Genomic DNA, 12,280 nt, shown 5'->3' with positions numbered 1-12,280 from the left:
ATGAATGAGCTATGATGAATGTCAGATAAAGACTTGGGACCTCAGATGCCTGATCTGTGAAATTAAAAATGGGGATCCCAGAACTAACATCTTGGGGGGGGGGGTGTTGTTTTGTTTTATCATTGAAAGATGTAGAATGTTGTTACATTGGAGTTGGTTGCAAGATCAAGAATGCACTTGGGGGGATGCCTGGGTTAAAGCCTCTGCCTTCAGCTCAGGTCATGATCCATTCCTGGGATTGAGCTCTCTGCTCAATCGGGCTCTCTGCTCAGCGGGGAGCCTGCTTCCTCCTCTCTCTCTCTCTGCCTGTGTCTCTGCATGCTTGTGATCTCTGTCTGTCATATAAATAAATAAATTTAAAAAAAATACACTTGGGAGAGGAATGTTAACGAAATTCCGGAAAAATGAATTATTTTCCCCCAAAATGCAAGTGTTAAAAATCATCTTGTATCTTTAATTCAAAAATGCATAACACTTGACTTACATGTGCCTTAAATAGCCTATGTCTTTTAAATACTTTGCATGGATGCAAAAAAAAAAAATGACAATGTGTTAATACATGTGTTATATTCACTCCTAATGACAGTAACAGACAACAATGACTTTCATATATATCATGGCCTTTATAATTTAGAAGAAACTCTTAAGTAGTTGCAAAATGGATCAACTGAACCCTAGTGTCCAGCCATGCCATTTGAAATAAGTGACTTAAGCTGGAATTTCACTTTAATAGATTCTAAAAAGGGAATAATACATGTTCTGCCTACTTCACAAGGTCGAGATTAAAGTTACATATGCATTGCAAAGGGTGTGTTAACACACCTCAGGTTCCAAACACAGAGAGTGCTAAGATGAATCTTTTCCACATTTGAGGTGTTTTAGACTTTAGTGGGTAAAACAGAGGCATAAATAAATAGCTAGAACATAAAGGAGCCATTCCTACTTTAAACTGGGTTACAGTAGATAACACCACTCAGCTTGATTCATGGGTGGGGAGGGGGATGTGTAGGAAGAAAGCCTTGAAAGGCAGGCACTGTCTTTCTGGCTGGGAGAGGGGTTATTGGTATTAACCCTTCATGTGACATTTTTTTCTTTGTAAGGGCTAGCAGGTCACAGAGATTAAACAGGCCAAGTAGAATTTTGACACTAAATGTAAACCAAATTATTATATTTGGGGGAGCAAAAAAAAAAAAAAAGCTTTAAGCAATTATTTGTAGCAAATACTCATATTCTCCTTTGGATGATTTATTTGCACAAAAATGTTGGATCTGTATTTTTCTCTGTGTATTATCCCATAAATACCAATGGAAGAATATACAATCAATACTGTTGTTGTTTTGTTGACTAGCCATGTATACATAGCCCGTTGTCTCTGCTGAAATGTAAGAAAGCACTGTAATCTCCAAAAAGTTAACAGAAAGCAAGAAGACAGAATGAGTGGCCATCACATGCTGTTTAATTCTAATTTGGTAGGATGTTAATGAATTCCCTTTCTCCCCTATTTGAATTCTAGGCACATTCAAAGCAATAATCAACCTCCACAGCCCCCGGTTCCACCATTAGGTTATATGTCCGGAGCCTTGATTTCCGATTTGGAAACAGATGTTCCAGATGATGATGCGGACGATGAGGAGGAAGCTTTAGAAATGCCCCGGCCCCTGAGGGCACTAGAGCAGACACCCGGATCCAGTATGGACAATCTAGACAGCTCTGTGACAGGTAACGGAACTGATTTAATAGGAATAACTGACCTATTTATAACATTAAAATGCATCAGAAATCAAATACTTTCTTATGTAAGATTTATTCCACTCCAGCTATTTCTATAACATTTTAAATATGTTAATATTAAACACAAAATTCAAAAAGGATTTGGAAATACTTTTGCTTTGCTGCAAAAATGATAAGAAAATTCATGAATTTTAAAAAGCTTTAAAGACATGAAAGAAAACTCAATTATATCCAGGGCTTTCATGAAAAGTTCACTCTACTGGGGAACCAAGTCTATTACATAAAAAACCTTGACTTTTAGAAACGATATATTTTGTTTATCAGGAGCTACATACAAAGTGAATGCAATCTTAAGACGCCTCTCAATATTTCACTCTGTAAAATCATTCACTGATGAAAATAAGCAAGTCTTCAGAATGAGCCTCTCTAAGGTTGCACAAGGTATTATTTTTGGAATGGAGAAAATATATAGTGAGATAAGCCATACATTTACGCATTTCATATCTTTGGATTCAATAATTGCTCCTCTTCCAAGAAATACAGTTATTTTTGCTGTTTACTCCTTCGGTGTCCTCTGCTTTGCTCACCATGTGAACGGTAGCAGTTGTTACTCTCCTAGGATGATCCCAGGACTGCAACATATTGCCAAGGACTTAAGTTTATCCCATTTTGTTGAAAAAACTTGAATCCTAATATGTACACAGTGACTATGGAGAAACACAAAAATTTCATCTTTTATTCCAGTAGGTATCCCTTCTTTGACACACATGCACAAATGTCTCCTATAGGACTAGAAAGACATAATCACCATAAGCGTAGATCTTGCTTTTGCCTGGCATTGGGTTTTCTCAGAAAATCGCCCTTTTCTGTTTTCATCTCGATAATATCATCTTCATCCTTGTAGGCATTTATCACGGTTTCATTTCATTCATTTGTACTCCAACGCTCCCAACTTACACAGATCTCGCACTATGCCTTAGAGTTCAGCCAGCACTGAGGGAAACTTCTTTATGGCAGTGATAGAGAAGGATAAAGACCTATATGTTTCTTCTATATGCCTTCCTGAGTAACACAATGTGTGATGCATGAGTCCACTATTTTTGTTTGTTTGTTTCGCGCCTTACCTGGGGGCTGTATGCTTGCCAGGCTAATTAAGATTTAAGAACTGCAGATACACTGCTGTGATTTCAAATCCTGATCCAACTGAAGGTGGCAGAGCAAAAGTTTAAATCTTTGAATGCAGAGAGCTAACTTATTAGTGCACTATTATGTTAAGCCCCTTTGCCTGAATTTGTAGCATAATCTTCAGGGTAAAATTCTGCATATTTTTGCATATCTCACTAATGATACTGAACTCTTTTCCATTAGGAATGCAGTAAGAATTGCAATAATAACACACAAAAAAGGCAGTTATAGCCTATGTAGTTCTTTTATTAAATATATAGTATCAGAGGTGATAAATATATCTATAAGCCTGCCATTTCATACGTTTCCATGGTCACCTGTTAGTAACATGTTAGGGTATTTAATGTGAATGTGGTTAAAACCAATCTGCCTCTCTCCTTGTAGTGAGTATACTGTTCATTCCAAATGAAGCTTTTATTGCTAAGAAAACAGTCTGTTTTCCTCCTTGAATTCACTGCTTAATTACTGCCGTGTATAAAAACCTCATGGTTTCTAAGTATGTATTACATGATGAATTTACCCTATGAATAATACATCATCTCAGTGAAAGAACTTGTACTCTACAAAAAGTAGCCAAAGAGGAAACTCTTTACTTTTTTCTTCTCCTTTTTTTTTTTTTTTTTTGGCTCTGTGATAACTATGTGGGAAAGGTATGATCAAAGATTTAATTTGTCTGCTAGTATATAAGTATAATGTAAGTAAATATAAATTAAAATAAGAGCAAATATGTTTTCTCAAAAAAGTATGTGTGCGTAGGAAGCATGGGTGAATGTATAGATGTGTATGTGAGAGAGTATAGATAGGGTTTGTGGTTTTATTTGCATGTGAATGTATGCAAGGGTGTGTGTGTGTGTGAGTGAGTGTAAATAGAATTTTAAGTGTATTAGAGTGTGTGTGCACATGCACACATGTACGTGTACATGGAGATGGCCCCGAGGTTAATGTATGTATCAACCAAATGTTTTGGAAATCAACATACTGATGTATATTATTCTAACGTGTTTATGTTTTCTTCAGACACTTAAAGCTAGCTTAATGGTGCTAAATGAGGTAGGCAATAAAACAGACACTGTTTCCATTGGCTTTTTATGTTTTTAAGATGGTAAGTGCCCACAGAGAGGATTCTGATCTTACTGTAAATTACTTGGGGTTCTAAATTTGTCTGTGGTATGAGGAAATCAGGCATTTACTTTGACTTAAATCGCCTGATAGAGATTTTCACTTTCATGAAACTAATAACCATTTTTATTAAATGGAACAAACAGTTCTATTCCATTCCTTGAAACTCTAAAGCCAACCAGAATGACAGTCAAGTGATAACACAGAGATGGGTTAATAAGCCTATGTATTCCGGATTTTACTTGATATATTACATTCCAGCCTTAACCACTTTAAGTAATATCAGCAGCTAATAAGGTGCCCAACCCAGCTTTATAAAAAAATAATTATATTAATTCCCAATATTTTCATAACAACAAAGTAATTTGCGATGGACCTCTTTAATTTTGAAATAATGGGTCATGAATGGAAAAGCAAGAAGAGAGGAAAATATCTGTAGTTTCATATGCCATAATCTCATGTCTTCACCTGGCTGGGCTGCTATAACAAAAGGCAGTAGACTGGGTGGCTTAAACAATAAGTATTTATTTCTTACAGTTCTGGAGGCTGGGAAGTCCAAGATCTAGGTGCCAGGAGATTTGATTCCTAGTGAGTTCCTCTTTCTAGCTAGCAGACAGCCATCTTTGTGCTGTGTTCTTACATGGTAGAGAGAGACAGCAAACTCTTGTCTCTCTCTCTCTCTCTCTTTTTCAAGATTTTACTTATTTATTTGATGAGAGAGAGAGTGAGAAAGCCATAGAGCACAAGCAGGGGGAACAGCAAAAGGAGAGGGAGATGTAGGATCCCCACTGAGCAGGGAGCCCCATGTGAGGCTCAATCCCAGGACCCTGGAATCATGACCTGAGCCAAAGGCAGATGCTTAATTGACTGAGCCACCTAGGCGCCCTAGCTTCTTTTTGTAAAGTCACTGATCCAATTGTGATGAACCCACATCCATGGCCTCATCTAAACCTAATTGCCCCGCCAAACACCCCACCTCCTTATACCTTAGGGATTAGGGTTTCAACACATGGATTTTAGGGAAAAATCAACATTTGGTTTCCAAAACTCAGTAATGTGGAAAATGTATTTACAAACCTGTTATACTATATTTTTTCCCACCACAAACTTTTTTTTCAAAGATTTTATTTGTTTATTTGAGAGAGGGAGAGTGTGTGTGTTAATAGGGCAGGAGTCAGGTGAGGAGCAGAGGAAGAAGCAGGCTCCCCCCTGAGCAAGGATTCTGATGCGGGACTCGACCTTAAGACCCTGGGATCATGACCCGAGCCTAAGACAGATGCTTAACCGACTCAGCCACTCAGACGCTGTCCCCCCGACCCCACCAACAACAAACATTTATCAGATGTCTATTCCTTCCTATCTGTTGACTAGGAATTTAAATATAATAATGATAATAATAATAATGCTATGAAGAAGAAGAAGAAGAATATTAGCTTGCACATATATAGCCCTTAGTAGGTACAAGACACTATCCAAGGAAGTGGCCTGCTTTTCTGTTGTGGCTTCATGGGCTAAGAATATTTCCTACATTTTTAAAGGATTCTAAGAAAATATGGAACAAACAAAAAAGACAGCAAAGCCTCAAATATAAGGTATCTGACACCTCATAGAAAAGTCTGCAGATCCTTGTTGTAAAGTTTTAACATATTATTAATTCATTAACTGCCACAACCCTGTTTTTGTTCTCATTTTATAGAAAAGGAAATTGGGCCACAGAGGAGTTCAAAGTATTTTTAAAGTTACCCACGTGATAAATGACAGAACAATTTTCAAAATCAATTGTTCTCACTCTTATGATAAATTATCATGATCCCTTCTCTGGATATGCCCAACTTTTTTTTTTTTTTTTTTTTTTTTTTTTATCTCTGAATTTAACATATTTAAGAAGAAAATGATTTCCTGGCCTATTACTTAACATATGGATCTCTGTCTCTCTCTTTCTCTCTGCTCTGTCTTCCTTTCTGTGTGTATGCATATGTGTGTTTATACACGTATGAATAAAAATGTACACATATCCGCACACAAATACAACATATAGTTTTATCTCTGGAAACATTAGCCCTTACTCTCTATATGCTTGATCAAGATTTAAAAAATCTTAATTTTTAGATGTACCTTTTATTATTTATTTTCTTATATTTAGTTTATATTCAGTTATAGTGACTCATGTTAACAAAAATCAACTGTAGCAGCACTTTTTATAGGAAATCTTTTTAATTTAATTCATACTATAACCCATTTGGTTATAATAAAGTATAAAACTATCTTGATTATAGCACATCACACTCTGTTTGGGGCTATAAAGTAAACACCCAGAGTGTTTCAGTCTTCAGGAATATGCTTGCCATATTTCCTCCTTAATGCCAAATCCACCATTTTGGGGTAACAGGACAGGGAGGGGAGTTAATGCTTCTTTCTGTATCTTCCATGATGGGAGTCCAGGGTAAGTGTTTCCTGAATTTAATGACTCCACCACAGGAAAAAAGAAACAGAAGGCAATGTGAGCGAGGACAGAGGGAAAATGTCCTGTACCCGGTGCCAAGATTCTAACTGCTTCACTGATCACAGAAAGTACAATGGAGAGTGAGTGCCATGAAGTGAAATGAATAAAAGTTTCCTTAACTGCTGGACCCCACATAAATATTACGGCTGAAAGGAAATCGTGGCTTTATATTTTCTTGATTTTATGTCCTTGGAGGTTTTTACTGGAACTCCTAAACCAGATTGTTTTGAAAACAATAAAACCTGGCAGCCTCACCACCTTCCTCGACCACACAGCTTTTAGAGAATTGGCCACTCGACAGTGTGACCTGATGCCTTGCTTTTGTTGCACAAACTCAAGGAAAATATTTTAGAATTAGGGGCATTTCAGAGATAAGGCTACAAATAATTAAATCACTTTCTTAGGCTACTTCAACAGCTGTGACGTATTTAAAAAGAAATTAAACATATACTTCAGAATTTAACAGATAAAAGAGGAATATCATATATTCCACTTTTATCTGAGTGGGACAAGTTAACAGGTGCCATATGTCCCAAGGAAGAAATTTTGTAATGACTTATTTTGCTTTCCATATATACTACATATTCTTTCCCTCTGAGAAATGCAGGTGGGATCCTTGCATATTTAATATGTTTGAGTGAAAGAAGGATTTCTAAAGATTAGAGATGTTTTCCTACGTTTAAGCAGAGGTCAAGATCTGGATTGATTTGTCCAAAGACACTTAGAGCTGAAGATTTTATTTAACAGATATTTAGACTGATTGCACTTAATAAGGAGAGTTCCTGGATTAAATATTGGCTGAAAAAATGGGGGACAGCCAGTTTTTGTATCCCATAAAAATGGTAATGCAACAATTAACAGGGTCATATTATAAAGCACAGACTTTACTCTAGCTTAATGGATCTAAGGATAAGCATTTATCAGCAAGGAAGGACTTAGCATAAAGCGACATGTAAATGAATTGATGACTGATCATAAATTAATTTTAGTGCTGAAGATGGAATATAGACACAGCAAGATGCCATTTTATCATGGTATTTTACTGCTCAGTAACATTTGAGCAACAACTTAATGTCCTTTATGCAGTTCTTCTTTAATAGCTTGAATAAATTTGAGATATTTTTGGCCTTTCAGCAACTTTAAACCTGAGAAATTTCCAAAGATTGAAAATGTAAACACAAATAAATTTGGCTATGTGACATAAATTCATTTTTCATTAAATGTTTAAATATGTATTGATGATGTTTGGGGCTATAACATGTCAAATTGGTATGGATTGCTTATAATTTGTAAAGAATCTCTACCTGAACTCATTCACTTGGTGTTCATTTCAATTTTTATGTTTCTATTTACATCTAGGAAAGTAAAACCCATTTACTTTCTTGCTTACTTTCTAATTCGTGAACCAATGTGTTCCTTTCCTTCCTATCATTGTCTTCTTTTATTTTAATGGTTTCCACAAATGTTCAGATCATTCCTGATGCTTAAATCTAAAGAAAGAGCAAGAATGGTAGCCACAGAGGTGAAATCAGTGATTGCTTTAAACAAATGTAACAATTTTATAGCATGCAAGAAATTTAATGTATGTTCTATACTTTTTTCTCCATGGTATATTGCTAATTTTCTTTTAAAATATTCCCCACCAGTACCCCCATTCTGTAGATCGTACTTAAATAGAGAAAAGGGGCTATCAAAAATAAAGAGTGAGGGACAAAGAAGAAAGAAACTTTATTGCCTTCTTTTGTTTCTTTCTTGCCCTCCATTTTGAAGGTAAACTCAACTGTACTAACCTTAGGGCACTTGCCCCTCTTTAGCTTGGGGTAATGAGATTTCCTGATGCTCACCAAGGCCAGGCCTGTGTAGCATTTGTCTTTTCAACTTTGAAGTCATCTCTCTAGTTTCTTAGCTCTTACATGGAGTAGCAAAGAAAACAGAGCTGTTATTCTTGCTATATTGACCAAAACCTACTCCAAGCCATATCTTCCATGCTGCTCTCTCCACCCATGGAAAGGAAAAAGAAAGCACCAAAGAAAATTTCATGAATAACTGAGATTTCTGAGGACATGGCAAGGAACATTAATGGTGGAGATAAAGTCAGCAAAGACAGAAAGGCAGCAAAGTAGCTGGTCCGTTTAGGGATTGGCAAATTTGTAGGTTGAAATCTGCAAGCTGCATATGAAGGACTCATTACCACAGGAGATAAATGGTGTTTTTGAAACTCAAGCTAACTCTGCTAAGAGAGGTCATAAAATCACATTTTTTTAATGACGCTGCTGTGGTGAAGGATTTTTCCTACTTTTTCAGGTTCAGAGACTGTATTTGTCATAATGATAAATCCTGAAGCTCAAAACACACAGCAAGACAACTTGAACAGGAAAAAAAAAACAACAATTATTTCTTGGCTGGTTACAGCAGAGAAAGAATTTAAATGAACAAAAATGGGCTAAGTACATTAAAATACATGATTGAGTGTGGATGGAGAACTCAGGGGAAAAAAGCAAATCGCCACTTCATATAACATCATTATCTTACTTTGAATACTATATTAATAAATATTAATACTCAAGTATATCAAAGCACAGCTATGTATATTAATTAATTTTTTAGTTTTCCCTTTCAGGTAATAACTCGCTTCTTTTGCTATTGTCCAAGTTGTCAACAAGAGTTGACTACCATTATATTCCTACTTAATACATTTTTCTACAAGTTCTTAGGAATATATTTTTTCTGTAAATAAAATAAGTTCATTGTTAGGAAATGGCACATGGGATAGAATTACATATAGGATTTATGGTGAATAATGAGAAACATTAAAGACATTGAATTCAATATGCCTGATGTTTGCTGAATTTCTACTGGGCACAGCCCCCATAGAAGAAATAGGAAAATGAGTAAGAGTCCCTCATTTCCAGAATTCCACTGTCTAGAATAAGAAACAGTATGCATACAGTAGCGTATCAGGTGTCTACAAACTATAGTTCGTAGACACCTGATACGCTACTGTATGCATACTGTTTGAAAAACACAAGTAGAGAAATCAATTCTTCCTAAGGGTTAAAGGTGAGGTGGAATCAAGGTAATAAAAGGGAAATTGATTTGGACTTTCAAGTTGGGCAGTGGTCAGTAGAGTTAATGACAATCCAGAGGTGTGTCGAAGCGACCAGAGATAATGCAGCATATGTGGGGCAGGCAGTGGGACTACAAGGGCTGTAAGAGGGTGTAGGGCTGGAAAGAGAGGCTGGGCTAGATACCGAAGGAGCTCAAATTCTTAACCTTGGACTCCAGATGTGGCATTCGCAAACTGAATGGTTTTGAAGGGAGGAACAAAATTAGGTGTCAAATGAGAAAACTACTTCAGATGACAATGAGAAAGACAGAGGGACCAGAAGGAAATCACCAGGCACCTAAGAATGAAACTGGAGATGAGATAAAGGAGTTGCTTGTTTGGAGAGGGAGTTTCTTCAGAGAGCTGACAAAGATTTAGCTGTAGATGCTCAGCGGACATTTAGAAATACAGAAAACAGGTGTGTAGGAGAGACCAGGACAGAATTTTCACATATTTCAAAACTCTCCTCAGTTCTAGGGTTTCGTACTCTCCGGTGATCACTGACTGAATCACTTTGATTTTTTTTCTTATCTGTCGTAGCATTATATTGCAAAGCCCACTGCATCATTTCTCCTTTCGTTTTGGGCTGTTGGTCCTTGACTTGTGATCATTAACTCAGAAATGGTTCTCTCAGAGGAGGCTCGGTGACTGCTGTTATCTGGGCTGCCTTGCAGTGGCCTGTGTCAGGGGAATTTGTTTGGAAAGTAAAAAGTACATCTCTGTGCTATTGGCAAATAGAATCAAAACTCTATCTTTCTCTGCTACACTTAACACCCTTTTAACTTCTCAGATTCTTCTAACCCCTTTGGTTTCTGTTTTCTCTCTCTTGAAAGTGCATGAACCCGTGTGATTGTATCCTGGCACCTCAGCCAAAAATACAAACGCTGCATCAAACCAATACTCTTATCTGGACTGTTGTCTCTTAAATGCTGGAGAAAAGGGGGGTGGGGAATCTATGGGGGGGATCTATTTTTAATCTCTTTTTTGTGACTATGTAATTTGTTGATGTAGAAACCATAAATGAGCTTCTTATAAATATTTTTTTGCCTCTTTTTTTTAAAAGTTAGGCTAGGAAATATGTGACACTTTATTGTGTCATAAATTAATAGTACACAGCTTAAATATTGTAATATTAATTGTATTAAATAATAGATTAAAGTTTCCGTGTGCCTTGGTCTAAGAAAAAAATCTGAACTTGTAAATGATGTGCTGAAAAATTAAGAATAAAAGTTATTTCTCAGTATCTTCATGTTTTGCTGCTCTTGACACATAAAAGTACCATTCTTTTCCTCTATCACCATATTGTGTTTTGCAGAAAAATCCATATGAAGGCCAGTTACATCCCTCATAATAGTTAATTTTCTAAAACAAAGATTCATAGTAAAAAGAAACCTGGAGTACTTAAAACAATTAAAAAGCAAAGAAGGCATCCTGAGCTTTGAAATTAATAGAAATTTTTAGAGATACTTTTTTTCTTTGTTCTAAGTCTGTATGCTCTGATACTAGTCATACTTTTTTTTGTTGTTTATACTGTTTGTTGTTATATTTCCTGATTATTTCCATTTGTATTTTAAAACCTCGAAATGATTTTAGCTCCTCCACAGTACACCACTGTATATTGATTGCAAATTATCATTTGAGTCTATTTAAATTCAAAATATATATTCACCCTCTTCCTTCATCTGAAACCTTGATAAGTTTACTTTAAATGACACTATAATTTACTTCAATAAAAGTGTCCTTCTCTGAATTGTGGGGCCGAAGGTATACATAGCCATTCTATTTCACTAATCGATTATGTAATAATATAAACAATATAAGACTGGAACCATACGAAACATGTTTTGTTTATGCGTTGCAAAGAGGTTTAGGTTTTACTGGGGATTCATTCGCCCGCACTAGGAATGTGGAAACCATGGAGGAGGCTTGCATATGGCTGCGGAGGTCAGGATGGAACCAGATTTGCCTCGGGGAGGAGTGAGGAGTTGAGGCAGCCTACTTGTTCCTTAGAGGAGTGTGTGCGAGGAGATGAGCTATCCAGTATGTACCACTCACTAGACAACTACATTTGTTTTTAGGTTCAATGGTAAATGGATGGGGCTCTGCATCTGATGAGGACCGTAACTTTTCTAGTCATAGATCTAGTGTAGGTAGTTCCTCAGATGGCGCCATCTTTGCCAGCGGCAGCTTTGCACAAGCACTGGTGGCAGCAGCAGATAAAGCTGGTTTTAGGCTGGATGGAACCAGCCTTACGAGAACAGGTTGGTAGACTCTGAGTCCACACTCTTTGCATGAGAGAGTCTTGTCCTTTAGACACTGAGCTATTTTTCTCCTGTTCTTCCTCCTCAGTGAGTCTGACTGCAGGGCTTTCTATAACATGCATGACCACAGTTCGGATCCTCAATTACCAGAACTTTCTCCCCGATGCTACTTTTGCAGAGCCGAGAATAGGCTCCTACTCACCCACTTCTCTCCGTTCTTTCCCTTCCCCTTCACGGCTCTGCTGATTAATTGGAATCCGCTTTCCTTTTACGTGATAGCCAAGCTGCATCTGGGATGGCCATTAACTTTTCAATAACTCACTCTTGGCCAAATTCTCACACAATCAATAATGGGCCCAGTGATTAAAATTATTC

At 36.8% G+C, this 12,280-nt stretch overlaps 1 protein-coding gene across 20 annotated transcripts in view; it reads left to right on the top strand.

The window, feature by feature from the left end:
* The window catches only part of ROBO2 (roundabout guidance receptor 2), a 592,813-nt gene that overhangs the window by 567,306 nt on the left and 13,227 nt on the right, over positions 1-12,280 (top strand). For 12 of the 20 annotated variants that reach the window (XM_059164455.1, XM_059164467.1, XM_059164454.1 and 9 more), the window contains one exon: positions 1,514-1,719. In XM_059164455.1, coding sequence (XP_059020438.1) covers positions 1,514-1,719 — 206 coding nt within the window. Of the gene's footprint in view, positions 1-1,513; positions 1,720-11,722; positions 11,906-12,280 lie in introns of all 20 variants that reach the window. The other 8 variants (XM_059164449.1, XM_059164448.1, XM_059164451.1 and 5 more) reach the window with 1 other exon arrangement.

Source organism: Mustela lutreola, chromosome 2 (assembly GCF_030435805.1).
Source record: "Mustela lutreola isolate mMusLut2 chromosome 2, mMusLut2.pri, whole genome shotgun sequence".
In the NCBI taxonomy this organism is placed as follows: Eukaryota; Metazoa; Chordata; class Mammalia; order Carnivora; family Mustelidae; genus Mustela; species Mustela lutreola.
The sequence above is the reverse complement of the archived record's forward strand: the minus strand, read 5'-3'. Positions and strand labels throughout refer to the sequence as shown.